The 27,642-nt window shown below is 54.5% G+C and overlaps 1 protein-coding gene across 2 annotated transcripts; it reads right to left on the bottom strand.

Moving 5' to 3' along the window:
* Positions 1 to 58: 58 nt before the first annotated feature.
* Positions 59 to 27,302, bottom strand: Sh3gl1 (SH3 domain containing GRB2 like 1, endophilin A2). Of its 2 annotated transcripts, XM_048341974.1 has the most exons (10): positions 27,097 to 27,302; positions 3,860 to 3,928; positions 3,583 to 3,655; positions 3,157 to 3,300; positions 2,762 to 2,895; positions 2,501 to 2,659; positions 2,282 to 2,385; positions 1,584 to 1,705; positions 1,428 to 1,487; positions 59 to 1,103 (listed from the first exon to the last, which is right to left on the bottom strand). In XM_048341974.1, the coding sequence occupies exons 1-10, from the start codon at positions 27,139 to 27,141 to the stop codon at positions 907 to 909; spliced, it is 1,107 nt and encodes a 368-aa protein (XP_048197931.1). In that variant the 5' UTR covers positions 27,142 to 27,302; the 3' UTR covers positions 59 to 906. The 2 variants fall into 2 exon arrangements, with proteins under 2 accessions (XP_048197931.1, XP_048197932.1); XM_048341975.1 differs by lacking the exon at positions 1,584 to 1,705 and having other exon boundaries at positions 933 to 1,103.
* Positions 27,303 to 27,642: the final 340 nt, after the last annotated feature.

The following is a 27,642-nucleotide window of genomic DNA, read 5'->3' as shown; positions in this document are numbered from 1 at the left end:
GTGTGTGTGTGTGTGTAAAAAAATGTGTGCCTGTGGTGGTATGGGGAGAGGACGCTGAGACTGTAGAAAGACATTTAATACTTTGTAAAAACGAAGTGAGGAATACATGGCTTTGCCTGGCCCCAGAGCGAGCTGCGCTTCCTGTGGCCAGGGCGCCCCACAGAGGCTGGGCTGGGGGACTGCAAACCTGGATGGGCCACAGCCCCCACTTGGCCAGCACCTGGTTAGGTGAGGGGAGGAAGGCTGGGCTGTGGCCTGGGAGCAGGCTCTGGCAGCTGTCTATGGAGGGCCGCAGGGTCACCACGCGCACAGCAGCATGGCGGCTCAGGCAGGGGCCTTTCTCTTTGGAGCCCTGTGCCTGACCCTCGGCAGGGCAGAGGTGAGGCCTGGTCCCGTGGGAGGGGTGCTCAGCTGGTGGAGGCAGCTTGTGCCAGAGAAACCCCTCCATGTGATCCACCAAGGCCCAGGCTCGGGCTGGCGGGTGGGTACTACAGGGAGGGTGAGGACCCCGGCACCCAGCAAGTACCTGGGATGTGGGCAAGGTGGGGGAGCACCCCAAGCCGCCTGGAGTGGGGACCAAGGCCCATCGCCAGCAACGGGCTGGAGGGGATTAGAAACTGGGGTGTGGAATGGCCAAAGGTCCGCACCCGGTTAGTCTGCGGGGCTGGGCCTCGTGAAGTCAGGACTGTGGGACCTGGGGAAGGGGCTGGAGGGTCCCCTGGAGTTGCCACCCACGGAGGGGCAAGAGGAACGTTAGTGTTTCAAGAGCACCTTAGTGTTAGCCCCGCGTGGAAGGAGCCCCAAGCACCGCCTGCCGCTGGTGAGCTGGAGCTCGCCTGCAGGGGGGGCTGAGCCGCCTCATGGAATGCGGCAGCCCCCAAGCGGGGCCATGTGGGGACGGTGGCATCACTGAGGCAGGGGCACGAGCACCTCCACATAGCTGAGTGGGAAGAAGCCGGACTGGCCGTGCAGCATGCCCTCGTACCAGTTCTCGTCGATCTGGTTGGTGAGCGTGATGAGGTCGCCCTCGCGGAAGCCCAGCTCGCCGTCATTCTCAGGCTCAAAGTCATACAGCGCCTTGCAGCTGGGCTGGTCCAGGGGCGCTGCGGGAGGGGAACCAGGCGCTTTGCTCTAACGCCAGGTTCCCCCGCCCCCCACTAGCCCGCCATGGCTCTGCCCACCCCACTCCTTCCTCCAATGGTCTCTGGGGTCATCACAAGAGGAGGGACGGGTTAAGGATCACCAAATCTGTCTCGGGGCTGCTCAGGACTCCGTGGGCAATGCCGGGTGTGTGCAGTTAGGCTCAGGCCAGGTCCAGCCAGCCTGTGGTGGCCATGGCCCCATTGGGTCAGGGAGTCTGCAGGCCATGGGGTGCGGACTAATGTGGGAGGGTGGGGACCCTGTGCATGGCCCTGGGGGATACTCACGCATGCTCCGGCTGGGTGTCTGGATCGGCTTCTCGGAAGATCGGAAAGATGACGAAACTCCTAGAGGACAAAAGGGAGAGGAGCCCAGTCTAGGACCACAGTGCAGAGGGTAGGTGCCCCCAACCCACCCAGGATCCCAGAGGTGGCCCCCATCACCTGTGGTCTTGGGCGCGGTGCAGGGGAGGCCCCCGTTGGACTGCTCAGGCTCTCCTAGGTCAAAGGATTCCCGGGGCCTGGGCTTGTACTCACGCCTGGGGCGTGAGGAGGCATCCCGCACCCTGTGGAGAGTCCAGTACTGAGTGCTGGCCAAGGCCCCACCCCCACTCCACCAGTCACGCCTGCCCAGTGCCCGCCCAGGACCTCCTGTACTATGATGTGAGGCACAGGGACCCAGGGACCTACAGGTCCTGGCTGGACCTCAACAGTCCTGGGCATCCCTGGAGGCTGCCAGTTGCCCTGCCTCTCAGTGCAACCACACACCACGATGCCCTCAGCAGTCCAGGGTGTGAGTGATCAAGTCAGACACCACACCAGCGAGGGCTGCCAGTGAGATGCCCTCAGAGGGCTGGGCCTGGCCAGGGAGCAGGAAGGTAGAGGTGTGTTGGACCCAGTGGCTGGAGTGACTTCTGGCTTCCTCAGTGGTCTCTATGGGGGGGGCATGCTCCCTTCAGGGATCCTTCAATATGTTTAGGGCTGAGACAGCAGCGGATTCATACCAGGGCTGTCTAGTCGAGGTGCACTGCCCACTCCTACAGGTAGAGGGCGGAGGCAACCCAGGAGCCTCTGTGTGTTTGTGAGTGTGCGGGTGCACTCATAGGGGGGCCAGGACTGCAGGGGCAGTGGAGGGGGCTTACCGGCGCTTTAGCTTGCTGGCCAGCTCATCGAGGATCTGCACAGCCTGCCGGTGGTAGTCCAGCTGAGCATCCACCAGCGCTGAGAGCTGGCTCACCTGCTCGATCTGAAGGACAGTAAGGCTTGAAGCCCACCCTGCACAGTGGATGCCCTCTGGAGGTCCCGAGTCTGTCCCCCCGCCTCCCACCCCCTGGAAGTAGCCAGGCTGCTGCCCCACACACATCAGTCTCCAGGAGGTTGTGCATGCTGGTCTCTGCCACCTCCTTGGACTCCTCGAACTTCTCCAGGGCCTGGCGCAGCTCCTCATCTGGGATCTTGCCCTGCCGCTTCTTCTTGTAGTCAAAGTCCAGCCGGCGGCCCTCCAGCTTCTTCAGGTGGTGCTGTGGGCAGCAGGGACAAGTCAGTGGGCAGCACTGGGTGCCGTGCCTGGCTGCCCCGCATTACTGGCCTGGGGTGGGGGATAGGGCTGCATCGGGCAGCACCTGGATCTCCTTCAGGTCCTTGTCACACAAGTTCTGCAGTGGGTCAATGAAGTTCTGCTTGACCTCTATGTCTAGGGAGTCCTTCACCTCGGCCAGGCGTTTCATGGACTCTCCTGCATCCAGCAGGGCATCTCCTGCGGGGAGGGGAGGCTGTCACAGTGGGCTGATACCCGCGATGGCACATAGGCAAACATGGAGCAGCTGGAATTAGAAGCAAAGACCCCTCCCACCTCGCCTTCATGACACTGGGCTCCTTCCTGCGCAGCCCCTTTGTCTCCACATGGAGGTCGTTACTTAGCCCTGTCCTAGGACAGTGCCCGGCAGACAGCAGTGCCTACTGCAATGGGACACTGTGTGTCTTCCAGGTCCTTGGCCCTGAGGTGCCCAGCTCTCACCAAAGTTGGACTCGCCGCCCAGCTCCTTCCCATGGCGGATCATACACTCGCCCAGCAGCCCTTCTGACTGCGGGTAGCCAGGGTTCTTCACCTGGCCCCGGATTTTGGACACTGTGTTGAGCATTGTCAGCTTGGCCCGGGAAGCTGTGATGGGAGGAGATGGCAGGTCATTGGGTGCTGTGCACTGCTCCCCACATGAGCACAGTGACCCCTGCCTCCCAGGGAGGGTGAGGGGAGTGTGTGCAGAGACTGCAGGCCAGTGGAGGAAGTGGCATGGCCCATACGCCAGGACAGTCTCTGGGGCTCTGGCTCAGCCAGGCCTACAGCCTACCCGCAGTGGGCACTGCAGCTGCGGGCCCCACACCCCCTCTCTGAGGACGCACGAGTGACCGGGGACCTGTGGGGTTGGGCAGAATGGTTCCCTACCTGGGTTGGGCTGTAGGTACTCAATAGTTCTGACCAACACTTCTGTCACTGCCTTGCTGGTGACATCCACCTTCTGTGAAGAGAGGCAGAGAGGGTGGTGGGGGCTCCAGGCCTGACGCCCCTCCCCCTGCCTCAGCCCACACAGGACAATACGACCGGGGCTGTCACTTGTAGAGTCCGCTGATGAGGCTTCAGCACCCTCCACACCATCGGGGTCTGCCAGCATGCCCACCACCCCCGCCTGTGAGCGCAGTGTCACACAGCTCCGCTGCCTCACCTTCTCCATGTCTTTGAAGTCATCATCCAGCTTGGTCCCCTCAGCCCCGCCGACCTTCTCACTGACCAGCTAGACACAGAAGAGAAAGCTTATGGGCCACTGAGAGAAGGCACCGGTGCCTTCCAGCCACACCCAAGTGGAAACCAGCAGTGCAAATGGTGCCAGGCGGTGCCATGACACTAACCAGGGCCACTACTGTGGCCCACCAAAGGCCCCTGGCATGGGCCACACAACCTGGACTCTACTGAAACACTCTGCAGTGACAGTAGGGTGGCTCCAGCCTGCTGAGGGGTCAATTTTGAAAATCCAGTATGTGGCTGGGATGTGGGGATGGCAGTTTCAGGGCAGCCCACACAGGAATCTACCTCCATGGCATTACGCCGGGTGTAGTGTGGTGCTGGCATCTAGCAACCACGAAGGGCCAAGAGGCAGACGGATGCTGAATGGCACCCAGGCAGGAGTGAGATCCTGGCTCAAAAATAACCACTGCAGAAAGGACCAGAGGTGTGGGTAGGCAGGAGTGCACCTGCCTGGTTACATGTAAGGCCCAGTTCAAACCCCAGTACTGCCAAGAAAGAAGCCAAGTGCGCTGACGCTTAGGCTAGAGCTGCAGTGCGGAGGCTGGCACGGCTTCACGGGCTGGAGAGCAGGGATACTGTTCCTAACCACACAGCAGCAGAAGGCCCACGCAGTCCTCCACAACCGGCAATGACTGTGAGGGTGCCCAATAGGGACAGGCGTGCGCCATGATGGGAACATGAGAGGAAGGAGGACATGAAACACGGTGCCACGTTCCACGCCTCGCTGGTCCGTGTGGCAAGGAATAGGACAAGGCCTCCAGGAGTGTGGCGGCACCCTGCTATCAGGCTGGCACCATGTATCCTTGCTCAAGTTCCTCTGGCAGGGGCACTGGGGGCTGCCCACTCTTCCTGCATCTCAATGGTGAACCAGTCCTGATTTTCATCATAAATACGCCAGGACTAGAGAAGGGATGACCAGGCCCACCCATGCTGGCAAAACCCCTGCCTGGCCCCAGGGCTAACTGTGGGGACAGCAAGGTCAACAGCATAGAATGGGCATTTCCATTGGCACCTGCCTGGGCACTGCCTGCCACCGGCTCCATGATGGAGCACAGTGTCTCTGCTGGGGGACACAGCTGGGCAGTGCTGCAGTCATCCATCTCCAGGCTGAGGGGCTCCCAGGCCCCTGACTTCCCCACCAAAGGGTCTGGAGCCTCCAGGAAGGAGTCTCATCACCTGCCTGGCCCAGCACTTCCAGCTGCATCGTCCTGGCCTTGAAGCCAGGAAAGATCTATCCAGGGGTGGGGTCGTTTCCAGCCACCAGGGTCCATGTGGGCTGGAGGTCTGCACCCCCTGGCTCTTGCCATGGCTTGCAGGCCCTGTCCATTAGAGGTGGCAATCAGGAAGCTGGCAGTAATTGGGGATTCTGAACATCTGGGGTCTGGTCACAAGCAAGTTTGCACAGGCTTGAGACCCGAGCAGCAGAGGCCATGGGCAGTAGCCAGGCCCATGGGGCCCATGCAGCACCTGACAGTTTCCCGACTCAACTGCTGCAGGAGTGGGCTGGGCACTGTGGGGGCCCAGAATGCAGGCAGTGCTACACGCACGTAGGCATGCACACAGGGGCAGGGAGGGCCTCATAGAGCAAGCAGATCTCAGAGCCATCTCCTGTCCACACCCACCAGGGGGCTGGGCTGGGGACAGGGAAGAAGAGGGGGCTACACACAGCTGCGCTGGCCTTGAGTGGAGACCCCGCCCCTCACAGAGTTTCTGCATCAGCTCTGCTCCCAGGGCAGTTTCAGTTCTCTTGGTTGGGTAACAGGATGTCCTGAGAGCCAGGTGACGGGGAAACAGGCCAGTGATGTGAGAGCGGTAGCGGGCCACACCACACTGGTGGCACTGCGTGATAATAAAGGCTGGGGTGTGGCTCAGTGGGGAGCACTTGCCTCATGCTGGGCCCTGGGTTCCATTCAACACTTCAAACAAACTAAAACAAACAAGAAATCCAGGCAAAATGACACACAGTTACAATCCTCAAGGAGGTGGAGACTCTATTCCAGGCTCAGAAAAAGTTACATCCCATTTTAGCCAATGATCTGGGAGTACAGGAGTGTACCTGCAGATCCCAGTTACTGGGGAGGCCAGGTAGAGGTCTGAGGCCAGTCCTGGGCCAAAGTTTACACCTTACCTTAAAATATGTAAGCTCTTTGATCATGTAAAATAATATTTATCAAAGTGAACTTCAGGAAATGGGAGGGGGGGGAAACAGGTAAGCAAGCCAGGTGCCAGTGGCCCACAGCTGTAATCCTAGCTACTCAGGAGGCTGAAATCCAACGGTCACTGTTCAAAGCCAGCCAAAGCAAAGAAGTCCTTAAGCCATTAGCAAAAAGCCAGACTGGAGGGAGTGGCTCAAGTGGTGCAGTGTCACCCGAGCTAGAAAGCTGAGCCCCAGGCTCTGAGTTCAGACCACAGTATTGGTAAGAACAAAAGCCAACAGCAATAACAATGACAAGGCTGGTGGTATGTCCTAAGTGGTAGAACGCCAACTTGGAGAGTGTGGGGCCTTGATCAAGGCAGGTGAGGAGGAGTGCTGGGGACATGGGTCCACCGTGTCAGAAAGATGTGGCACGCCTCATCAGGGGGCCATGCACAGGCAAGCCAGACAGAGTGCAGGGCTCCTCTCCAGGCGGGTGCCCATGGCACCCTACCAGCTGTCTGTGGCGCTCACTGGGCAGCATCCCAGGGAGCAATTCCAACCCTGCCTGGTTTGGCTAAAACCAGTGGAAAGGCTGGCTACTTAATCATCTCAGCAGGGAAACCTGATCAATAGGACGTGGAAAATAAGTGGGCCAGTCTGTGCGCTCGGTGCCAGAGGCAAGTCAGCATGAATGGTAAGAGTTAAAGAAGCGGTGCATGGTGAACAGGAGGCTGGGGGTTCCCAAGGAACCACAAAGGGCAAAGATAAGGACGGCATTAGGGCGGATAAGGAGAGCCAGGCCCATGGCTGGGTAGGGGTGGGTGAAGGGCCTTTCCTCCATCCTCAGGGACACTGGCTGGCTTGACTGCTGTCCACAGATGGACTGCCGCATGTCCACCACAACCACGGGCCAGTGCCAGGCCATCTTCATGATGGACAGTGTCTGTGGATACCATGAGCCTCTGTCTTGGCCTTGAGGCTTCCCCTGGGGAAAAGGGAGGAGAGACCACGAGGCAGAAGAGCAACACAGAAAGGCAGCAGGGATCATGGCCCTGGATGCACAGGGAAGACAAGAGCACTGCTTCAGGGAGAACCACACCGGACCCACCCATCATACCTACTTCAGGATGCATGGACACCCCCCATTTTACAGATGGAAGACCAAGGGGGCGGAAAGATGGGAGAACTCAAAGGGAGCCTAGAACAATGGCTTAGGCCTCTAGCCCTAGCTGTTGGGAGGTGGAGACTGAGAGGAACATGGCTGAAATCTAGGCCAAGCAAAAAGACTCCTCAACCAACAAGCCAGAGGTGGTGCTGCACACCTGTGATCCTAGCTATGGGAGAGGCATAACTAGGAGGATCATGGTCCAGGCATAAACTCCTCACGTAAAAAATAACTAAAAACCTAAACGGCTTGCAGGTGTGGCTCAAATGGTAGTGCACTAGCCTAGCAAATGCAAGGTCCTCAGTTCAAATGCTAGTACTGCAAAAATGAAAACAGCCACAAATCTCCCCAAAGGCTCTGGAGCTCTGGACTGCAGGTGGACAGTGCCCACACTTGGGGACCAGAGCGATGAACAGGGGAGCTGGGGAATGCAGTAGCACCACCAGGAGGGAGCAGGCGTTGGACAACTGAGCATAAGCATAAACAGAGCCAACCCCCAGGGAGGCCCCAGGATGTTCCTGGCAAGGATGAGGGAGTGGGAAGGGAGGAATGGAGGAGGGATCCAACTAATTCGCCACCCCCGAGTGCTGCCCTCCCTACTTCCTATTACAGTCACTGCTTGCTGAATACAAGCCCCAGCAACAGCCGCCCAGCCTGCAGCCTCTAGGGAGGACACCACTGGCAGTGTCCACTGGCAGCGTGCTGGGCTCTCAAAAGGGAGCTAGGCACTGGTGAGGAGCCTGTCCGTGCCCCCAGTGCCACCCAGAAGATGTGCAGAGCTCCATCAGGACATGCCTGCCCAAGGGGCAGCACCGGCACCAGGTGGCCCTGAGCTTCCGCAGGACCCCGCATGACTGCAGGGGTCCTGGTCACTGTGGCCTGGAATGTCTGGGGAAACAAGACCTGTTGCTCCTGAATGGAGCAGCATCAAGGCTGTGGCTGAGGGGTACAGGGGATGGGGCCCAGCAACACCACGGGGCGCTTCCCACCCCACAGTGAGGCAGGTCAGGCTGGAAGCAGGGTGGTCAGAACTATGCACCCAGCCTGGTACATCACAAGCTCTTGTAAATACTTGGGGTGCTGATGCCTTGAGCTGCTCCCCTTTTTTAACAGGGGAGGTAATACTCTGCCAAGATGGAACACGCCCCCCCTCACCATGGCAGGAGCCCCACATATCCCAGCTATGCTGGCACAACTTCCTGCCCACTGGAGTGCCACTGTGGGGGAGACCGCAAACCAGAAAACTATTTCCTGTGGGAACCCCTAACTAATCACTAGTGCCATGAGGCTAGGCCCCAGGAGAGCCCTCCATGGCTTGTGAAGGTTTCTGTGGGAGCCAAACACTGATAGGACAGGATACCAGAAACCCAGGGCGTCCTCCCAGCGGGAGAGGCAGCCACCCCCAGGCCTGGGCTGATGTGGGTCCTGAGAGCCTAGATCCCTCAACCCCCTAGCCTGAAGGAACACACCGCACCTCCCAGTGCTGCGGGATGGCCTGAAGCTCCTTGGGATGGAGGCTAGAAGGAATCAGTATTCCTGTTGAATCTTGGCCTCCACCCCACTGGCAGCACACATGGAACAACCCACATGGGGCCCAGTGCCCTAACAGCCTCACCCCTGCCCTCGACCTCCCACAGCCCCTAGGACTGCTTCTTGGTCTCACCAGCCTCACGCTCAGCTCTCTCCTGTGCCATTCATCTGCACGGGGTAAATTTCTGCTTGGCTTGGGGGGTGGGGGGCGGGGCTCCAGCATGACTTCTGTTACCTCCCGAGCCTTTACAGGTATGAATCTAACTATACCAACAGCCAGGGCCCAGAGCTGGGGAGCTGTGGTTCTAGTTTCTGCCAGTCACCTGCACTGTAGGCACTCCTCACCGTCAGCACCCTTTAGGGTCCAAAAGAACTTGGTTCACAGGGTGTCATCTGGCAGTTAAGAGCTAATTGCTGGCCGGGCCCAGGTCCCCTTCTTGCTGCCCACAGGAGGCCTGGGTGTCAGCACTTGGAGGCATAGTGAGAGCCAGGCAGATGTGGCAGTGAGGGGGGGTGGGGGGGAGGGCTCTTTCCTACTGGTCAGTTCCTGCCATAACAAGGCTGGGTGCAGGCCTCTGCTCCTCCCTCAGAGGTGACTCCGTAGCCCAGAAATACAGTAGTGAGGCTTCCCACCCTGCTGGCCCATCCCCTTGTGCTGGTGGAGGGCAGGGAAGCCCAGGACCTGGCCCATGTGTTGTCCATTGTGCTGGGGTGTGGCATCAGCAGGCCATGGTTCACTGTTCTTGAGGACTTTTTTTTTTTTTTTGGCCAGTCCTGGGGCTTGGACTCAGGGCCTGAGCACTGTCCCTGGCTTCTTTTTGCTCAAGGCTAGCACTCTGCCGCTTGAGCCACAGCGCCACTTCTGGCCATTTTCTGTATATGTGGTGCTGGGGAATCGAACCCAGGGCCTCATGTATATGAGGCAGGCACTCTTGCCACTAGGCCATATCCCCAGCCCTCTTGAGGACTTTTGTGGGGACCCCAGCTCACTACCTACATGAGAGCTTGGCTGAGGTCCAGCTCTAATGCGAGGCAGTCCTGGGGTTTCCACGGAAACCACAGGGATTGCTCAGAAGGCAAAAGCACCAAACCACAGCTCCTCTGGCATTCCTGGCCAGCCAGGCCCTGGCTTTGAGGGTGCCGGCTGGCCTGGCAGACCATGCTACGACCACAGAGCTTCCCACCTGCAGGAAGGGTCCAGCCCAGGATGCTCGCCACATAGGGGAGCAGATTCACAGGAAGGCGCCTGGCCCTCCATCCCTGAACCCCAGGGACACAGGGACAACACCGTGAGGGGGTGCCATGGCAGGGTAGGCCTAGAGCTCCAGTCCTCAGCAGTGAACAGTGTGGGGCCAGAGTGGCAGCTCAGGCCAACCACAGCAGAGGCAGATCTCACCAGATACCTTCGACCTGGGGAGCCAGCTCTGGTGCACAGGACACAGCCAGCCAGGTAAAGAAGGCAAAGCTCCTGGGCCCCATGAAGAATGCAGGGTGCCTCAGCATAGCCACCCTTGGCCTCACAGACACCGAGGAGACACCTGCCCTTGGCCTCGAGGCCCCAGTGAGCTTGAGGTGCAGTGGCTGTCGCAGGAGCTTCTGCTATAAAAACTGCATCTGGAATGTTCTCCAGAGCACAGGTGTCCAGACAGAAACCAGGTGCACTTAAGTTTCTCATCCTGTGGCTGAGGCAAGAAGGCTGTGGGTCACATGCTGGTAGAAATCAGTGTCAGATGAAAAGTGCTAAAAAGAGAAACTGAAGCCACAAACAAATGAAGCCACGAATCCCCAGGGAGCCCCTGCTAGGGTGGGCTGGAAGCTTGCTGGGAACCACAGGGTACAATGGTGTCCCCACATCTGCAAAGATGATGAGGCGTTCCCCAGAACAGATCTCTTATCAATGCAGTACTGATGCAGAAGAAGGCTGTCTTCAGGAGAGCCTGGAAATGGGGCCTGGCCATCCCAGGAGAGCTGGGGAAAGTGCTACCCATACCACCTGCATTAAACCCTAGGAGGGGGCCGAGGGGCACAGGTGGGGTCCCATCAAGGATCAGGTGCTCCCCTCAGGACTGGCAAGCCAGGTGGTGGATCAAGGCCTAGAGCCCCCACTCCCACAACACAGATTCTACTTCTCCAAGCCTAAGACCCTTCTGCTTTTGTATGCTTGGGCACTGTCCCTGAGCTTCTCTGCTTAAGGCTAGCACTCTACCCCTTGAGCCAAACCTCCACTGCTGGCTTTTTGGTGGTTAGTTGGTGATAAGAGACTTACATACTTTCCTGCCTAGGCTACTTTCAAACCTTGAACTTCAGATTTGAGTTTCCTAAGGAGCTAGTTATAAGCAAGAGCCACCAGTGACCAGCTCCTTCTACTTTTTTTTGGTCAGTCGTGGGGATTGCACTCTGGGCCTGGATGCTGTCCCTGAGCTCTTCAGCTCAAGGCTAGCACTCTACCACTTGAACCACAGTGCCACTTCTGGCCGTTTTCTATATATGTGGTGCTTGGGAATTGAGCCCAGGGCTTCATGTATACGAGGCAAGCACTCTTGCCACTAGGACATATTCCCAGTCCCTCCTTCTACTTTTAAAGGCCCAATTAAAGACAAACCTGGTCTGAATCTCTCCTGAATGACTGGAGAGTCCCTGGAGGAGGGACTCGGCCACTGCTGTACCCACACACAGCCCTTACCTTTGGCTGTTCCGTTGGTGTGAACTGCCCTTGCTGAGGCTTGTCCTTGTTCACAAAGGCTGTTCCAGCCCCTGCCCATCTCCCACCGCTGTAATTCCATCCTCAAGTCAGCACAGCCTCCAAGAAAAGGAAGCACTCCCTGGTCACCCAGCACCCAGTGATGATGGAATGTGTGGGGGTCTCCACTACACTCCAGCTCTGGGCAGCTGTCCAGAGGACATTATTCTTCCTCCAAGACCGCTCCTGTGGGCCTGGGGAGCTGGAGCAGACCTGGGTCTGGCTGGCACCTATCCATCCCAGTGGGCTGTCACAGTCCCAGGACAGAGTGGGGTGAGGGGAGGGAAGTGGCCTGCAATCACCCACCCTCCCCACCCTGACCCCACGGGGGTCTGCCACTTAGCCCCAGTCCCTAGTCATTGGCCCCAGCAAAGGATCATGGTACTCCCACTAATGCTGCCCTTTAACCCAATGAGTCAGGCCTGAAAGCCTGAGAGGAGACACCCTGGTCAGGGGAGGGAGACAGCTCTGCCCTTCCACAAAGCTGCCCCTTGTGCCCTGGGGCTGGATGTCTCAGCACACCAACCTAGGAGGCTCTGGGTGGGCAGGGGGGCGTTCCCTTCTTAGGGAGCCTTAAAGGCCACAGAGTGGAAGGACCAGGACTTGCCCACCATGGCCCATCTGCATTTGAGTAACACCACATGGAGCCCACTGCTCCCCCTGCTTCCAGCCAGCAGGGTGGGCATCTGGCAGGGCTGGTAGACATGGCTCCACACCCAGCAAGGGCTTGGGCAAAGAATACTGTTGGATCATAATATTTGTTGAGATAATAAATAAGTGAACAGCCTTGTTCTTGGGCTTGGGCTATCAGTAACAGGTTAAAACAACAGTGTAGCCCTGAGGGCAGGGCAGGTGGCAGGCAGGGGGCAGGGAGGGGGCTGGTCTGGCAGACTATGCATGACATTGACCATCAGTGACTCTAAGCAAAGTGCAAACCTGAGGGTAGTAGAGCACTTGCCTTGTATGCATGAGGCGGCCCTGGGTTCCAGCCCCAGCATCACCACACACACACACACCCTCTCAAAAATAAAAAAAAAAAAACCCTACCAACTCTGGCCAGTATCCTGTATCTGCTGGGGACGCCTGTCCTGTGGGTAGAATGAGGAGGGACGACCTTTAGCTGTGCCACAGGGCCACTGTTAAGAGGCTTCATGGAGACCCTTCTTTTTCTTTTTTGCTGATACTGGGCTTTGGCCTTGAGGCCCTGTACTTTGTCTTTTGCTGATTATGGATGCTCCATTTAAGCTTTTTTGCTGGTTAATTGGAGACAGTCTCCTAGACTCTCCTTCCCCAGGCTGGATCTGAGCCTGCGATACTCATATCTCAGCTTCCTAAGTAGCTAGAATAATAGGGATGAGCCACCACTGTTTGACCCACTGTTTGAGGCTGGCCTGGAACTCTTGATCCTCCTGCCTCTGCCTCCCAAGTGCTGGGATTACAGAGGTGCAGCTCCCCACTCTCCCCCAGGTCAGGGAGTGAAGCTGCCAGGAGTCCCAGGACCAGTGAGACACAGTAAAGCTCATGCCCCAAACCCACATGATAATGTCTGTGGAAGCTCCTGTGAAGTGCTGCCACGCGGGGACAAAAAGGAATGTGTACCAAGGGACCAATGGAGGCTGGCAGAAGAGCCCCCCATCCTGGGCATAAGTATAGGGCAGCTTAGGTCTCCCCAGAGGGCTGGAGAGATGCCAGGGCAGGGTGCGTGCCACCCTGAAGAAGGTTCCTTCCTCTTCATTCCTTCCTACATCAACTTCCAGCTGCGTCCAAGGCTGCGTCCTGTGTGTCACCCCAGTATCCTTCCCACACAGGAGGCCATCTCCCCCCTTGGCTGTTTGTCATCAGCTTTGTTTCAGTCTGAACCATCACCATGAACATCTGGAATACCTCCTGCCCTGGGCTGACAGTCAGGGTCAAAGTCAGCTGGTCATATCCACCCTTCCTTCCTGTTCATGAAGCAACTATTTGTTAATTTTCCAGGCCAGGTGGATGAGAGGAAGAAAGGTGAGTATGTTGAACTTGAGTGTACATAGGAATGCCAGGAGGAGCGAGTGCAGGAGGGAGGCCCTGCGTGCTTTCAGGATGAAGGGCAGGAGTGGGGACAGAAAGGCAGGAACAAGGAAACATGGGGCTGACTTGAAAACATGACTATATGACGTAACTAGTATGGCCAGGACCTGCAGGCTCAAGGGAAGGGGAATGCTATCAAGCTTGGACACGCCTACAGCCCTTTCCACAGTTTGAGCTTCGAACTCAATGGCCAGGACCTATTATGGGGCTTCTGAGCCACAGGGTTACACAGGCAAACCTGAATATTCTAGTTAAACAGTGATGACTGAGGGACTGCTGAGTGTGCCAGTCCCCAAGGTGGGATTCTGGGCCCCCTGGGGCCAACTTTTGTGGAGCTGAAGAGCTGAGGGAAGCCAGAAGGAGCACCTACTCTTGGCAGAACCACCTATACCAGTGGTCACGGTCCTGACCTTGCTTACTTTGGCACACACACTGTTGGGATGTAGTGTCCCCACAAGGCCTGGGCACTTAGGCAGGGTGGGGGGGTGCTGTTAGGAGGTGATGAAACATGAGGCTGGCCTGGGGAGGTCTTTAGGCCATTGAGGGTGGACCTGGAACGAAATGGGGGACCCCAATCCTTCTCCTTTTCATTGCTTCATTCATGAAGTAAGGTATTTTTCCTCTGCCACCCATTGCTGCTGTGGTGAACAGCCTCCCCACAGGTTGGCCACCTGTAGGCCTGTCACTCACCATGGCCTTGTGTCCTCAGGTCTTCTGTGACAGACCTGCAAAGCTGATGCACAACTGGCCATCCCTCTTGGGAAGCACAGGGCAGGGTCCTGGGAGGCTCTGGACACAATGCTTTCATCAGGGGTAAACACAGGGCCTTGATCTATGTGTGGGAAGAACCTCTTCCATTTCCTCACAGAGCGAAGGTTCTCTGATACTTTTTTTCTCCAACGCTAGTCACAGCCTCAGTGCCTTAGGGACACTAGATAGTGTGTGAGTCCCAAACAGCAAAATCACAAACCAAACCCACAAGAGTATGAGAAGTGTGGCACTAAACAGACTGCAAAAAGGATGTCTGGGGTGCAGCTTGGCCCTGGCACAGGCAAGGCCAAGTCTAACCCTGTACTGCAAAAGGAAGGTGCCACTGTACAGCTCCAGGGCTGGGGCAAGCAGCCAGTTGCTCTTTCACCTAGGTCTTCGCTGCTTTGTGCTCCTGCTGATGGCACTACAAGTAAATTGCAGAAAGTGTTTGCAAGCTGGGCACTGGTGGCTCACACCTGCAGTCCTAGCTATTCAGGAGGCTGAGATCTAAGGGACTGCAGTTCAAAGACAGCCTGGACAGGACAGTTTGTGAGATTTACCTCCAAGTAACCATCAGAAAACTGGAAGTGGACATGTGGCTCAAAGTGGCAGAGCACTAGTCTTGGGCAAAAAAGCGCTCAAGTCCCGAGTTCAAGCTCCATGACTGATAAAAAAGAAAAAGGTATTTGCAAATGCAAAGTCCTGGGGAGCCCAGGAGGCTGGAAGCCAGGAAGGGATTTTAAAGGACTCAGCCTCTGAGTGGAAAACAAACTGAAAACAGGGGTTCTTGCAGGATTTCACAGCCCAAACTGAGGTCTCAGAGCAGGGAATGGCATGGTTGCCCTCAGTTCCCCACAGCAGACCCTGGTTGTGAATTGCCCCCTACCCCACTGGCTGGGAGCCCAGGCATGAACAGCACAGGGTAGCTGAAATATCACACCTTATGAGTACCCAAACACCTGACACCCTGCAGCTCTGGGCCCAAGGTTTTAGGTCACACAAGACAGATGAGCTATATTGTTTCCAGGCTAGGACTCCTACATGGTTACATAAAGGCAGGCAGGCTCTCAGGGAGCCTGACACAGGCCCAGGCTCCTCCTCCCGCCCACTGGGGAACGAGGGAAAGTTCAGAGCATCCTCCCCCATGTCAGCCCATAAGTGGCCGCAGGAGGAAGGAAGCACACTCAGTGATGGTGCAAGGGCCTGAGGGAAAGCCACAGAGCAGCGAAGTGCACCAGGTCAGAGAGCCACCAACTCAGCTTCCGCAGCTCAAAAACAGCACCCAGACAGAGAAGCAATTCCAAACAACCAGCCAACCATGCAGCCCATTCCAGGGAAGTGCAGACCAGCAACATGGCACTGCCTCCTTCCTGCTCACAGGGCAGGCATGATGCTTATGATTCACTTACTCTGGGTAGTGGGCACTGCCTATAGCTGTCATTCCTTGGGTGCCTCTTGAGGCAGGAGACACCTCATGACACACTTCACAAAGAAGGGACACGCCCTTGTGGCATGTGGGCTGTGTGACTGGTTCAGAGGAGGGTGCTCCCCACACCTGGGGCTCCTAATTCCTCCCAGCATGCCCCAGCTCCACTGCTTCTTCTGGGAACCTACAACCTTCCAGCAGGTGAGCTCCAAAGCTCACAGCTCAGGGTGTGCCAGGACAGGCCAGATAGAGCCTGGGGAAAACCTAACACCATGCAAAAATGACATCAGTCCATCTACCAGCCTCACCTAGGGGGGGCCCCACAGCAGCTCTGGCTCCTGGGAGTGAGACTGGAAGCACTAGACTAATTCAAGGGTTTTGTTATGATTTCTCTGAATCTTCTTAAAATGAAAGCAAGGAAGAGTCTCGCCCTCAGGGAAAGGAATGATGGGAGTCAGGCCAAAGTGGGTCAGGATGGAGAAATTATGCCTGTGGTCTTCCCCAAACACAAAGCACTCGTGAACAGGTGGCTGGGTGCTGATGGCTGTCTGCGGGGTGAGAAGAGGGGTGGGGGCGGGGGGGGGCCATGAATGGGAAACTGTCATGCAGGGTTCTGTTGGATCCTGACGAAACAAGCCAAGCTCCCAAAATGACAGAAGAGGAAGCATGGGACAACTGTCCTGCTTAAAGGAGCCAGGGATATTAAGGAATCTACACACACAGGAACATAAATGCAGTGGAAAAACATGAGTAAGAATCAATCTTGGGAATGTAAATCAGTGAAGCCACTAAGAAAATCAATATGGCAATTCCCCAAGAAAACCAAACAGAGCCACTACAAGGTTCTTTTCTGCAGCTCTTGAGTGCACATCAGAGGAATGTGAGCAACATGGGAGAGATACACTGCACAACGCGTTACAGCGGCACTATTCGCAACAGAGCAATAATATGCAACCCAGGAGCCAACAACCAGCAGCAACTGGATAAAGAAAACATGCTTCATAAACAATGGAGGATAAGCCAGAAATAAGAATGAAATTTTATCAGGAAAATGTATGGAACTGGAAGATTTGGGGGCTTTTATTCCTTGTATACTAGAGTTTGAATTCAGGGCCTTGTGCTTGCTGGGCAAGTGCTCTACCGCTTGAGCCAACTCAAGAGGATCATCAAGGTAAGTCAAAGTAGCTGATGCTGCTGGCTCACGCCTGTAATCCTCACTATGGCTCATGCCTAGAATCCTAGCTACTCTGGAGGCTGAGATCTAAGTATTGAGGTTCAAAGCCAGCCCAGGCAGGAAAATCCATGAGATTGTTATCTCCAATTAACCTCCAGAAAACTGGAAGTGGTGCTGTGGCTCAAGTGGTAGAGTGCTACCCTTAAGCTGAAGAGCTCAGGGACAGTACCCAGGCCCAGAGCTCAAGCCCCATGACCAAAAAAAAAAAAAGTAACAGTGAATTTGATCACAGCACATTATATACTTTGATATCACAATAAACCCCTTGTGTACACTTGCCTCACAACTACAACATCCTGGGTTTGATCCCCAGTACCCCCCCCCAAAAAAAGACAACAACACCATTAGAAACAAGCAAACAAAAAAGGAGAGAGCAGGTCTGGACTGTGGCTTACAAGCCAAAGCCAAAGCCAAAGGGATAATCTGTAAGAAAATCAGTGTGACAACGCCTAGCTGTCTCAAGGTCCCCTAGGAACCTGGCAGTCACCAAGTCTCCTGACCTACAGCTTTCATCTGAGGGGAAGCAGGTTCTGAGGACCCCCGATCTGTTATGTGGAGCAGGAGTTGAGGTGGGATGAAGTGACTGCATAGCAGAACAGAAGTTACCCCGCAGTGACTTTGAAGGTGCTTCAGGCCAGGAGAAACAGGGAGAGGGTGAATCCTAACAAGACGATAAGCTCTAGTCCACAACACATCTGAAGACTTACTCTCTGTTTAGGTGCACTGCCCTTACTGCCCTGCTGGCTCCGACTGATGGGAAGGCAGAAGACAAGACTCTCCCTCTTTGTTTAGTGGGACTGGGGATGGAATCCACAGACTGGTGGCTGCTCAGCAGAGGTTTCATCAATGGTCACAACACAGCCAGTCCTTTCTAAAGATAGCTTAACAGATGATCTTATTATAAAGGAAAAAGAGCTCAACTACCAGGCACATGGAGTCACAGGGTGTGTAGCATGCACCTGGAGTGCTGGCAGCAAGTGCTGGGACTGGCTATGACCACATGTGGATTGCTACCTGCAGGCTGAGGTGAGGGCCAGGGGAGTGGAATCATATTAGCACAGACTGGAAGGTGGGTGTAAAGATGTATATGGTGGGAGGCAGGAGGCCCGCAGACAGGACAGGAAGTCCTCAAGAAGAGCTGAGTCGACAGGCAGGAGGTACCCACAGAAGGAGTCCAACAGGACTTTGGTGTGGACCAGGCTTGAGTGAAGCTCAAAAGAGGGAAGTAGAAGCCAGGCCAACTGGACCTGGGGAGCAGGTTCTGGAGAGCAGGGAGTGGTCCATTTTGGAACAAGTAAGCCAGCCTGCAAACTGGGTTCGCATTTGAGCCCCTTCCAGGAAGAAGGAAATATACTCACTGTGCACCCTGGGCCTGTTGTGGCTCTGGGTTAAGACTCGATCCCTCAGTCCAGTGTACTGGTCATAGACCCTCAGGCTCATGATACTTCCTAAGCCAAAGGGCCACCTGGTCTTGGTCTTTTCTATTCTCATTTTTAGACCAGTTAGACCTGTTCCAAATTCTCAAAGGTCTCCTCGGATACTCAATTCCTTGGAGCCCCAACCTGATGCTGACCATCTACAGACCATCAATAGACCACAATGAGGGACAGCCCCCCAACTCTGAAGATGATCCCAGCAAGCAGAACTTCTTTTTACTTTTAATCTTCAGTTGTGGGGCTTGAACTTTAGGCCTGGGCGCCTGTTCCTGAGCTCTTCAGCTCAAGGCTAGCACTCTACCACTTGAGCCATAGCACCATTTCCTATTTCCTGGTGGTTAACTGGAGATAAAAATCTCATGGACTTTCCTGCCGGGGCTGCCTTGGAATAGTGATCCTCCCATCTCAGCCTCCTAATAGTAGCTAACATTACATATCAGTGTCTCTGTCTCTGTCTCTCTCCTCTCCAGCCCACCCCCCCACCTTTTTGTGCTCATCCCAAGGCTTGAACTCAGGGCCTATGTTCTGTCCCTGAGTTCTTTTTGCTCAAGGCTAGCTCTCTACCACTTAAGCCACAGCTCCACTTCTGTCTTTTTGGTGGTTAATTGGATGTAAGAATCTCAGGGACTTTCCTGCCTGGACTGACTTAATTTAAACCTCAATCCTCAGATCTCGGCTTCTTGAGGTGCTACCAGCACCTGTGCACACTCTCTTCCTTTCCCTGCCCCCTTTTCTTTGGTGTTGGTTTTGGACATGACTCAGGGCCTGGGTGCTGACCCTGAGTTTTTGTGCTCAAGGTTAGTGTTCTACCACTTGATCCACAGCTTTACTTCTGGTTTTCTGGTGGTTAGTTGTGGATAAGAGTTTCATGAATTTTCCTGCTTAGGCTAGCATTGAACCATGATCCTCAGATCTCAGTCTCCTGAGTTGCTGGAATTACAGGTTTGAGCCTCTTTTTTTTAAGACAAGATCTCACTATGTAGCCCAGGCTCGCCTGGATCTTCTTGCCTCTGCCTCTTGAGTGCTGGGATTACAGGTGTATACCACCAAACTCAGCCTGCTGGTATTCTTCTGACCCAGCACACTGAATGTGAGCCACCAATGCTTAGAGGGTAGAGGACCCACTTCCAAAAGTGGTCCTCAGAAGACCCTGAGGACAAAGGAAGATGCAGGCAGGGAAGTGGGAAGCAGAGAGGATAGGAGTGGGGTGGGGAGGTAAGAGGCACAAGGTGCAGGAGATGGGGAAGGGCCCTGAGCTGAGAAGAGGAGAACAGACTGGTTTGACTTGGATGCATCCCATGCAGAGCCACGATGGGACTTAAGGGTGGGACCAGGGCGTAGGATCCAGGAATCCTCAATGCCAGGGAAGTGCTGGGACTTCCCCCAGGTCTACAGGGGAGGGGGATATTCCTCTCTTTTCCCTCTGGGGCCTGCTCTCACAAGGTCATTACAGTGCTATCTGCCTTTCCAGCCAACATTCACCCCATAGCCACTGCCCAGGGAGTCCTCTCCCAAGTGGCCAGCAGCAGTGCTGCGTCAGGGCCAGGGAGGAAACAGCGCCTGTCTTCCTGCCTCCTGCCAGGCAGGTTGGGAAGTCTGCGTAGCCCCCTCAAGGGGCCTAGTCAGCGGGTTTTTTTGGAGCTTAACAGAAAAGGAGGAAGAAGCTTGTGGGGGCTGGAGGCTGCCCAACGGAAAACAGGAGCAGAAAGGCACCCAAAATGCAGTTCTGGGGAAAGTGCTCCTGTTGAAGGCCAGGGGGAAGTGGGGAGGGAGGGAGGGAAGAGAGAGACCAGCTGCTGCGGAAGCCCGCACATTCTTCCCTCAGCTTTCCAGGGACAGTTCTGAAAAAGGGCCAGCAGAGCACCCCTCACTCCAGCACGCTGGACTTGGAGCCCATGGACCTCTGCCTGCCCTACAGCCCAGGAAAGCAGAAACACAGGACCACCTCTTTTCTCATTCCCCGACTGGCTGAGGTGGGGAAGCTGGCTGCAGGCTCTAAATTAAAAAACGAAGTTTCTCCAATGCAGCTGGTTTCAGAATACTGGCAATATGAAAGAGGAACACAGGTCTGAGGCGAGAGGGAGGACACAACTGTGTTCCCCATTCCTGGGACATTCCTGCTGGATGCTCACACAAAGAACAATGGGAGGGCAGGTCTATGCTGGACAGGCCAGACCTGAAAGTTGTCCTCTGAGGAATGGGGTGGACCAATGCGTATGACACACAAACATACAGACACTTAGGGGTGCTTGGGCCCCAAATACACTCCATGACACAATGGTGGCTAAGGTGGAGGGAGTAGGAACATTGCTAGGTCTGGTGGTCTCAAAAAAATGAGAGCCCCCAACTTCTTAAGTAGAATAGGGAGGAACTGTGACCCTCACGCTGCAGGCCATGATGAGGTGGCACTCAGACTGTAATTTAGCATAGCAGGGCTTGGTACTAACACACCCAGATAAGCAAGGCGATTAGCTCCCACGGAGCCCCAACTGGTCTTTAGAAAACACAGGAGTCTGAGTCAGAGGCGAACTTTTGGCTCTGGGCTTATACATGGCCTAATGTACAACAGTCACACGTGGCAGAAATTCGAGAAGGGGGCCAGGGGAGGGGCTCTGTGGTGGAGCCCTTGCCCATACTGTGCAAGGGCCTAGGCTCCGGCCCTTGTACTGCAAAGGAAAAGCAGCACTTGCTCTAGACAGGCCCTGGGTTCCATTCCTACCATCACAAAAGGCCAAGTCAGAGCAGAGGGCACTTGATGTCCTTCTAAGACACCAGCCATGTCTCCATGCGGTGCTTACTCTGCCCCTGCCTTTTCCGCGGACGGGACCAAGGGTCCCCAGCACCTGGTCCTCCCTTATTCCTTCTACGTTTCTCACATGAAGTATGAGCTTTATTTCCAGACCCAGAACCTGGACAGGGAAAAAGCAGGAGAGGGGCTGAGGCATGGCTCAGTGATAAAGAGCATGCAAGAGGGACTGGGTTCCATCCCCAGAAGCCATTAAAAAAAGAAAAAGAGAGATGTGGTGGTTGTGAATTTTCCCCCTAGCTCAGGTTTGTGAAGTTTTTCCCTTTCAAATTTTCTCCCTCCTTTCAGGCAAAAAAGAAGAAAAGGGTCAGGACAGCATTCCAGACAGCTGTCAGTGCTAGCCTTAGTTACTCTTTCCAATCTGCATGTGGTCAGGCCACGAGAGCAATCAGGAAACCGGGCTAGTGGCTAGGGCTGGGAGTCACGTCCCCAAACACAGCACATGTGCAATGGGACACAAACTGAGTCTGCATCCGGCTCTAGGGGGTTTTCTTCATGTGGATGCACAAACTTCCTCAGTTCCCCAGAAATACTCTCACCCCCACCCCTTCTACATGGGCACAAATCTAGAATGGATTATGAGGGCATGAGCCAGGAACAGTGTACCACCAGCCTCTATATCTTGCTGACTTCCCTGCCCAGGAAGAGAAGTAAGAGCTCACACACTTCTGGCCCTCAAATCACCTGACAGGTTGAGCTGGTGATGGCTGTGTGGAGTGGGTGCAGGTCATCTCAGGAGGCTGCAGACCTATCACTGCCTCACCTGCTGGAACCCAGCTCCCCTCTCCACCTGGCTTGTGTTTCTCAACTGAGAAGCAACAATCTGGCAAGCCTTTGGAATCTACAGCCTATCTTCAAGTGGGAATTCTCAAGCTCAGTGGGCACTGCTGACATCTGGGATGGACGATGCTTGAGCTAACCAGTGAACTGAAAGGCAGGATCCCTGGCTCTACTTGCTCTGAGCCACCGTCTCCTTCTCTGTAGCCTATGACTACTCAACAAGGTCTCGGACTCTGCTGGATGAAGGCTCAGTGAAGAGTCAAGAGTGAGATGAGACGACAGATAAAGAAAAGGCACAAGCTTCTGCTGCCTTAAGAGTACCAGAACCAGGCAGGGGTGGTGGTTATTCAAGAGGGTTGAGACCTGAAGATCATGGTTCGAGGCCAGCCCTGGCATAAAAGTCCAAGATATTCCATCTCTAATTAACCAGCTAAAAGCCAGACTGGAGGCATGGTTCAAGTGGTAGAATACCAGCCATGTGTGAGAAAGCTGGGTGAAAAAGCAAGGCAGATGCAGTCACAGACGCACATGCACACACGCGCGCGAGCACACACACACACACACACAACCACACCAACACCACTAGAATAAAAAGATGTGATAGCTACATAGCGATTAGGAATGGTGAAATATTGTTATTCGCAGGGAAATGGTCAGAACTCGAACAAATAATGTTGAGCGAGACAAGCCTAGAACACAGAAAACAAAGGGGCATGGTCTCCCTGATATATGACTGTTAACAAAGGGAGACGGAGAGACAGTAGAGACCAAGTCTGTGAATACTGTATATGTTCTTGATACATTGTATATTGTATATATGTCTACCTGACCTAGAGAAGGGATAGAAAAACAGGACGTAAGATATCACAAGAAATGTACACACTGCCCTACTATGTAACTGTACCCTTTTTGCACAACACCTTGTAAAAAAATTTGTGTTCAATTAATAAACAAATAAAAAAATGTGATAGGGCAGACACAGAGGTCTGGATGTTGACTTTTACACAGTATCCACCAAGATACACTAGGCTACCACTGGTTTGAGCATTGGAAGATTTGGGAGCTACCTTAAGAATAGCCTACCATCATTTTTGGGGTTCTAGTTTAATTATCCTCACTTCCATCAGACTTTAAAGCAGGGACCCCCCAGCTCCTCACTGTGGACACTGGGAGTCAGGACATTCTTGGGGTGAGGAGTCTGTTCTACTCATGGTGATGCTTAGCAGTGTTCCTGGCTTCCTTCTAGGGCTTACTAGATGCCAGCAACACCCCGCTGAGTTGTGACCAAACATGTCCTCAGACGCTGTCAAAATGTCCTGCAGGGCAGGAACTGGCCTTAGGTGAGACACATTGTCCTACAGGAAGTAGGGAAAATGCCTCTGAATAAAAGAGGGCAGTGCATGTATTGCAGTTGAGACTACTGGCTGAGTGGATGGAGGGCTGAGGAGCAAAGCCGCACCGACAGCCTCGGCCAGATGAGCAAGTGAGCAGGTGGGGAGAGCACAGTCTTGTGGAAGAGAATGGCATGCAGCCTGGGCCATTCCCCACAGCTCGGACTTTGCAGAGTTGGCTAGAAGGCCAGGACTATTGGCAATCTTTTGCTGGGACAGGCCTTCGAATTCGGAAACACTAAAGTGATCTTTACACCAAGTTGAGCTGCCCATATGTGCTTCATAGTTCCAACCACAGGCCCAGAGACCGAAGGTTCTGGTGGCTTGTCTACATGGCTAAGGAGGTACTTGTGGCAGAGTGTGAGCCACGTGGACCACCAGCAGGCTCTGACAGCCAGAGGTGGGGTGGGGAAGGTCCCCAGACATCACTCTGGTAGGGGTCTGCATGGCGCAGCAATTCTTCCATCTATCCTGCAGGAGGGACCTCATCGGACCAGTAAGTCACATTTCTAAGGCCTCCCACCTGCTGGAGCAATGGGGCAGTGCTGTGTTTAACAAATTCCTCTATATTAAATCTCTTTTCCTCTATAGTTTAGCAATCACTTGCCATCTAGAGATGATGCCAAATACTTTATTCTTAGACAACTACTTGCCATTGCTTTTGCCTCTAGGGACAAAAGACACCAACTGTCTGTCACTGAACTCTCATTTCTCTTCCTTCCCATTGGACCCCTTCAAACTGTGGGAAGATCCTGCTCACCAGCACAGCCCAAACAATTCCAAAGATGGTTGCTCATTCCTCTGTGGAGTCTCTCTGCACAAACTCCACACCCAATGCTCTTAATCTGCACTGATGCACAGGCCAGTATGAATCAAGGTACCCAGGGTTTCTTGGCTCTGAAATTGTAAATAAACTCAACTGTAAACAGGCACAGTGGCTCATGTTTGCAATCCCAGCCACTTGAGAAGCAGGCTCAGAAGAGAAGGGTTGTGGTTCCATCTCAACACAAACGTCGTTTGGTCCCAACTATGTGGGAGACTTAAATAGAATTGTAGTGGTCCAGGATGGCTAACGAAAGAGAGATACAGACCCTATCTGAAAAAAATAACTAAAGCAAAAAGGGTGTGGCTCAAGTGATAAAGCTTCTGCAAGCATAAGGCTTTGAGTTCAAACCCCAATACTGCCATAATAAAAGAGGGGGGGAATCAACTACTTGGGAGGCTAATAGCAGGAGGATCACAGTTCCAGGCAGCCAGGGCAGAAAATTTTAAGAGACTAGTCTCTGGAAGCAGTTATGGAGGGAAGCCTAATGTAAGCAGATCATGACTTAGGCATAGGCCTGGGCAAGAAGGGAGACCCTATGACAAAAGTTACTAGGAAAAAAACAGGGTTAGAGATGTGAGCCAGCCTACTAAACCACACATATATCTAGCATTTTGCAGAGTGAACAGCAGCTTTCCCCAGATTTAGGAGCAGTAGGTCCTGGACTTTGCAAAAGCCTGTCAGAGGTAAAATGCATGTAGTCTCGAATTCAGTATTCAACTTCTAGGAATTTTTCCTAAAAAACCATTCCCACCTGGGTGCAAAGATATTTATTGGCTATTCATGATGGTATTATATGTAGCAGAAAGTTTTAGAAACAATACAAACATCTATCAAAGATGCAAAACAGGTGTTGGTGGTTCCTGCTAGTAACCCAGACCACTTAGGAGGCTGAGATCTGAGAATCCAGGTTTGAAACCAGCCAGGGTAGAAAAGCCTGTAAGACACTTCTCTCCAATTAACTAGCAAAAAACTAGGACTGGATCTGTGGCTCTCCACTAGCCCTGAAAAAACTCAGGGACAACACCCAGGTTCTAAGTTCAAATCCCAGTAATAGCACACAAACACATAAACAAAGATAAAGAAAATAAGATGCAGGGCTGGGAATGTGGCTTAGTGGTAGACTGCTTATCTTGTATGCATGAAGCCCTGGGTTTGATTCCTCAGCACCACATACACAGAAAAGGCCAGAAGTTGGTGCTGTGGCTCCAGTGGTAGATTGTTAGCCTTGATAAAAAAGAAGCCAGGGACAGTGCTCAGGCCCTGAGTCCCAGCCCCAAGACTGGCAAGCAAGCAAGCAAGCAAGCAAGCAAGCAAGCAATAAATAAATAAATAAATACATGAAGAAGATGCAAACTAGCACCTATCTATCATTCTAGCTATTGGGAAACTGAGGCAGAAAAAAATCCCTTGACAAAAATCCCTGGACAAAAGAGAGGCACCCTGTCTCCAAAAATCAAGCAATCAACCCAAGAAACTACAAGTTTGCTTTGGTGCAGATGTCTAGAAGGAAGCCTGGTATGTGCCTGTCAGGAGACTACAATAAGCCCAGGAGTTGAAAGCCAGCCTGGCCAACACAGCAAGACCCAGTCTCAAAACAAAACAGAAAATAAAAAGCCATTCTGGGGGGTCAGGGAAGGGAGGAAAATTCTGCCTCTAGTAGTGACACTCCAATGATATCTAAGGACATTTTGAGTCCTAAGACTGAAAGACACTGCTACCATCGAGTGAGTGTAGGCCAGGAACACAGCTACACAACCCCATTGAGCTCAGGACACCCACTCCAGAGAACAATCCATTTCCAAGTGTCCATGAAGCCCCAGCTGGAGAATTCCACATCCAGTATGATCTCCAAGATACATTTTATAAAGCACCACAAACATCCTAGGATCACCCAACGTTGGCTATCACATTATGTGTGTATGGTTTTCAAAAATAAAATAAAAGAGACTTTTAAGGAACTGGTGACGAACTGGTGACAATCTGGCTTCAAAGACTGACTGTTAGGGTTGGGGGGAAGTTGACTTCTGACTGTCTACCCTTACAACCTTGTTCTGGGCAGACGGAGGGAGGGAGGGAGGGAGGGAGGGAGAGGGAGGAAGAGGGAGAGGGAGGGAGAGAGAGGGAGGGGAAGGGGGGGAGAGACTTTGCAAATAATCACTCCAAATACAAAACTTCCTTGCCCAAGGCTATCTGACTTGGAGTCCTGTCCTGGGGCAAAAGCCTAGGGACCTCATTTCTTCCGCCCCAAGAATGGGGGGGGGGGGGGCGGCGGATATTGTGTGCCTGAAGCTGAAGGCTCAGGCCTGTAATCCTAGCTACTCTCAAGAGGCTGAGGTCTGAGGGTTGTCATTCAAAGGCAGTCCGGACAAGAAACTTTGTGAGACTCTTGTCTCCAATGAATCACCCAAAAGCCCGAAGTGGCGCTGTGGCTCGGCGGTAGAGCGCCAGCCTTGAGTGTAAAAAGAGCTCAGGGATCGAGCCCAGGGCCTGAGTTCAAGCCCACGACCAGCGCGCGCGCACACACACACGCGCGCACACACACACACTAAGGGGAATTTTTTTGTGAGGGGATGAGGAAAATGGCACGTTACGGGGCAGCCTGTCGGGCATCTCTGCTCCTCCGAGGGGCACGGCCGACTCTTCCCGAGGAGGCTGAAGCTTCCCCAGGGCCTGCCACCACCCCCCTCCCCCGCCTCGGCCCGTCCGTCCTCGGCCCCCGACCCGTGGGGACACGCGCCAACGCCGCCACTTTGGTCCCGAGTCCCCTCCCAGACTGAGATGTCACCCCCCCCCCGCCTCACAACACTCTCCAGGAGGCCAGGACCCCCAACTTCGGCTGGCACCCCCAAAAACCTCGGCCTGTGCTCACCTGGCTCGCCTTGTAGAACTGCTTCTTCAGCCCCGCCACCGACATGCTGCTGCGCTCCCGAGGCCCGGACCGAGCGAACCGCCCGTCCCGTGCAAAGTTACAGGAACCCGGGCGCTGCGGAGCCTCTCGCGCGCCTCAACTGTTCCCCCCCCCACCCCGAGTCGGCACCGCCTCCGCCACTCGGCGCTCGCCACTTCCACACCCGCCCCGGCACCGCCTCAGCCACTCGCGCGCTCGCGCGGCCAGGATATTACATGGCAACCACACACTTCCGGCGCCGGCACCCGCCCCCGCGCGCGCGCTCGCCGAAGGGCGCGCCACACGCACGCACGCACGCGCGCGTGCACTCACGTGTCTGGGCACGCGCGCCCCCTGCCGGCGGCCAGGCGCACGCGCATTGCGTCCGCCGAAGGTGGTGGGAGTAGGGTAGACCCGGCCCCGGCCAGCAAGTGTGTGGCTCTGAAGTAGCCTGGAGAGGCCAAGGTGGCCGCAGCGTCCCCTGAAGGGCAGGAGATGAACTAACGCCTCAAGGAAGTGACTTATCTG

The sequence above is a fragment of the Perognathus longimembris genome, chromosome 3, assembly GCF_023159225.1.
Source record: "Perognathus longimembris pacificus isolate PPM17 chromosome 3, ASM2315922v1, whole genome shotgun sequence".
In the NCBI taxonomy this organism is placed as follows: Eukaryota; Metazoa; Chordata; class Mammalia; order Rodentia; family Heteromyidae; genus Perognathus; species Perognathus longimembris.
Note: the sequence above shows the minus strand (reverse complement) of the source record. Positions and strands in the feature narration are given on the sequence as shown.

What these genes read in the sequence shown, in the direction of transcription:
- Sh3gl1 (XM_048341974.1), bottom strand. Translation starts at nt 27,141, where the DNA reads ATGTCGGTGGCGGGGCTGAAGAAGCAGTTCTACAAGGCGAGCCAG. An exon ending in AGGACCTGAAGGAGATCCAG is followed by an intron (nt 2,660 to 2,761) that starts GTGCTGCCCGAT and finishes TGCTGCCCACAG; the next exon opens with CACCACCTGAAGAAGCTGGA. An exon ending in CACCGCGCCCAAGACCACAG is followed by an intron (nt 1,488 to 1,583) that starts GTGATGGGGGCC and finishes TTTGTCCTCTAG; the next exon opens with GAGTTTCGTCATCTTTCCGA.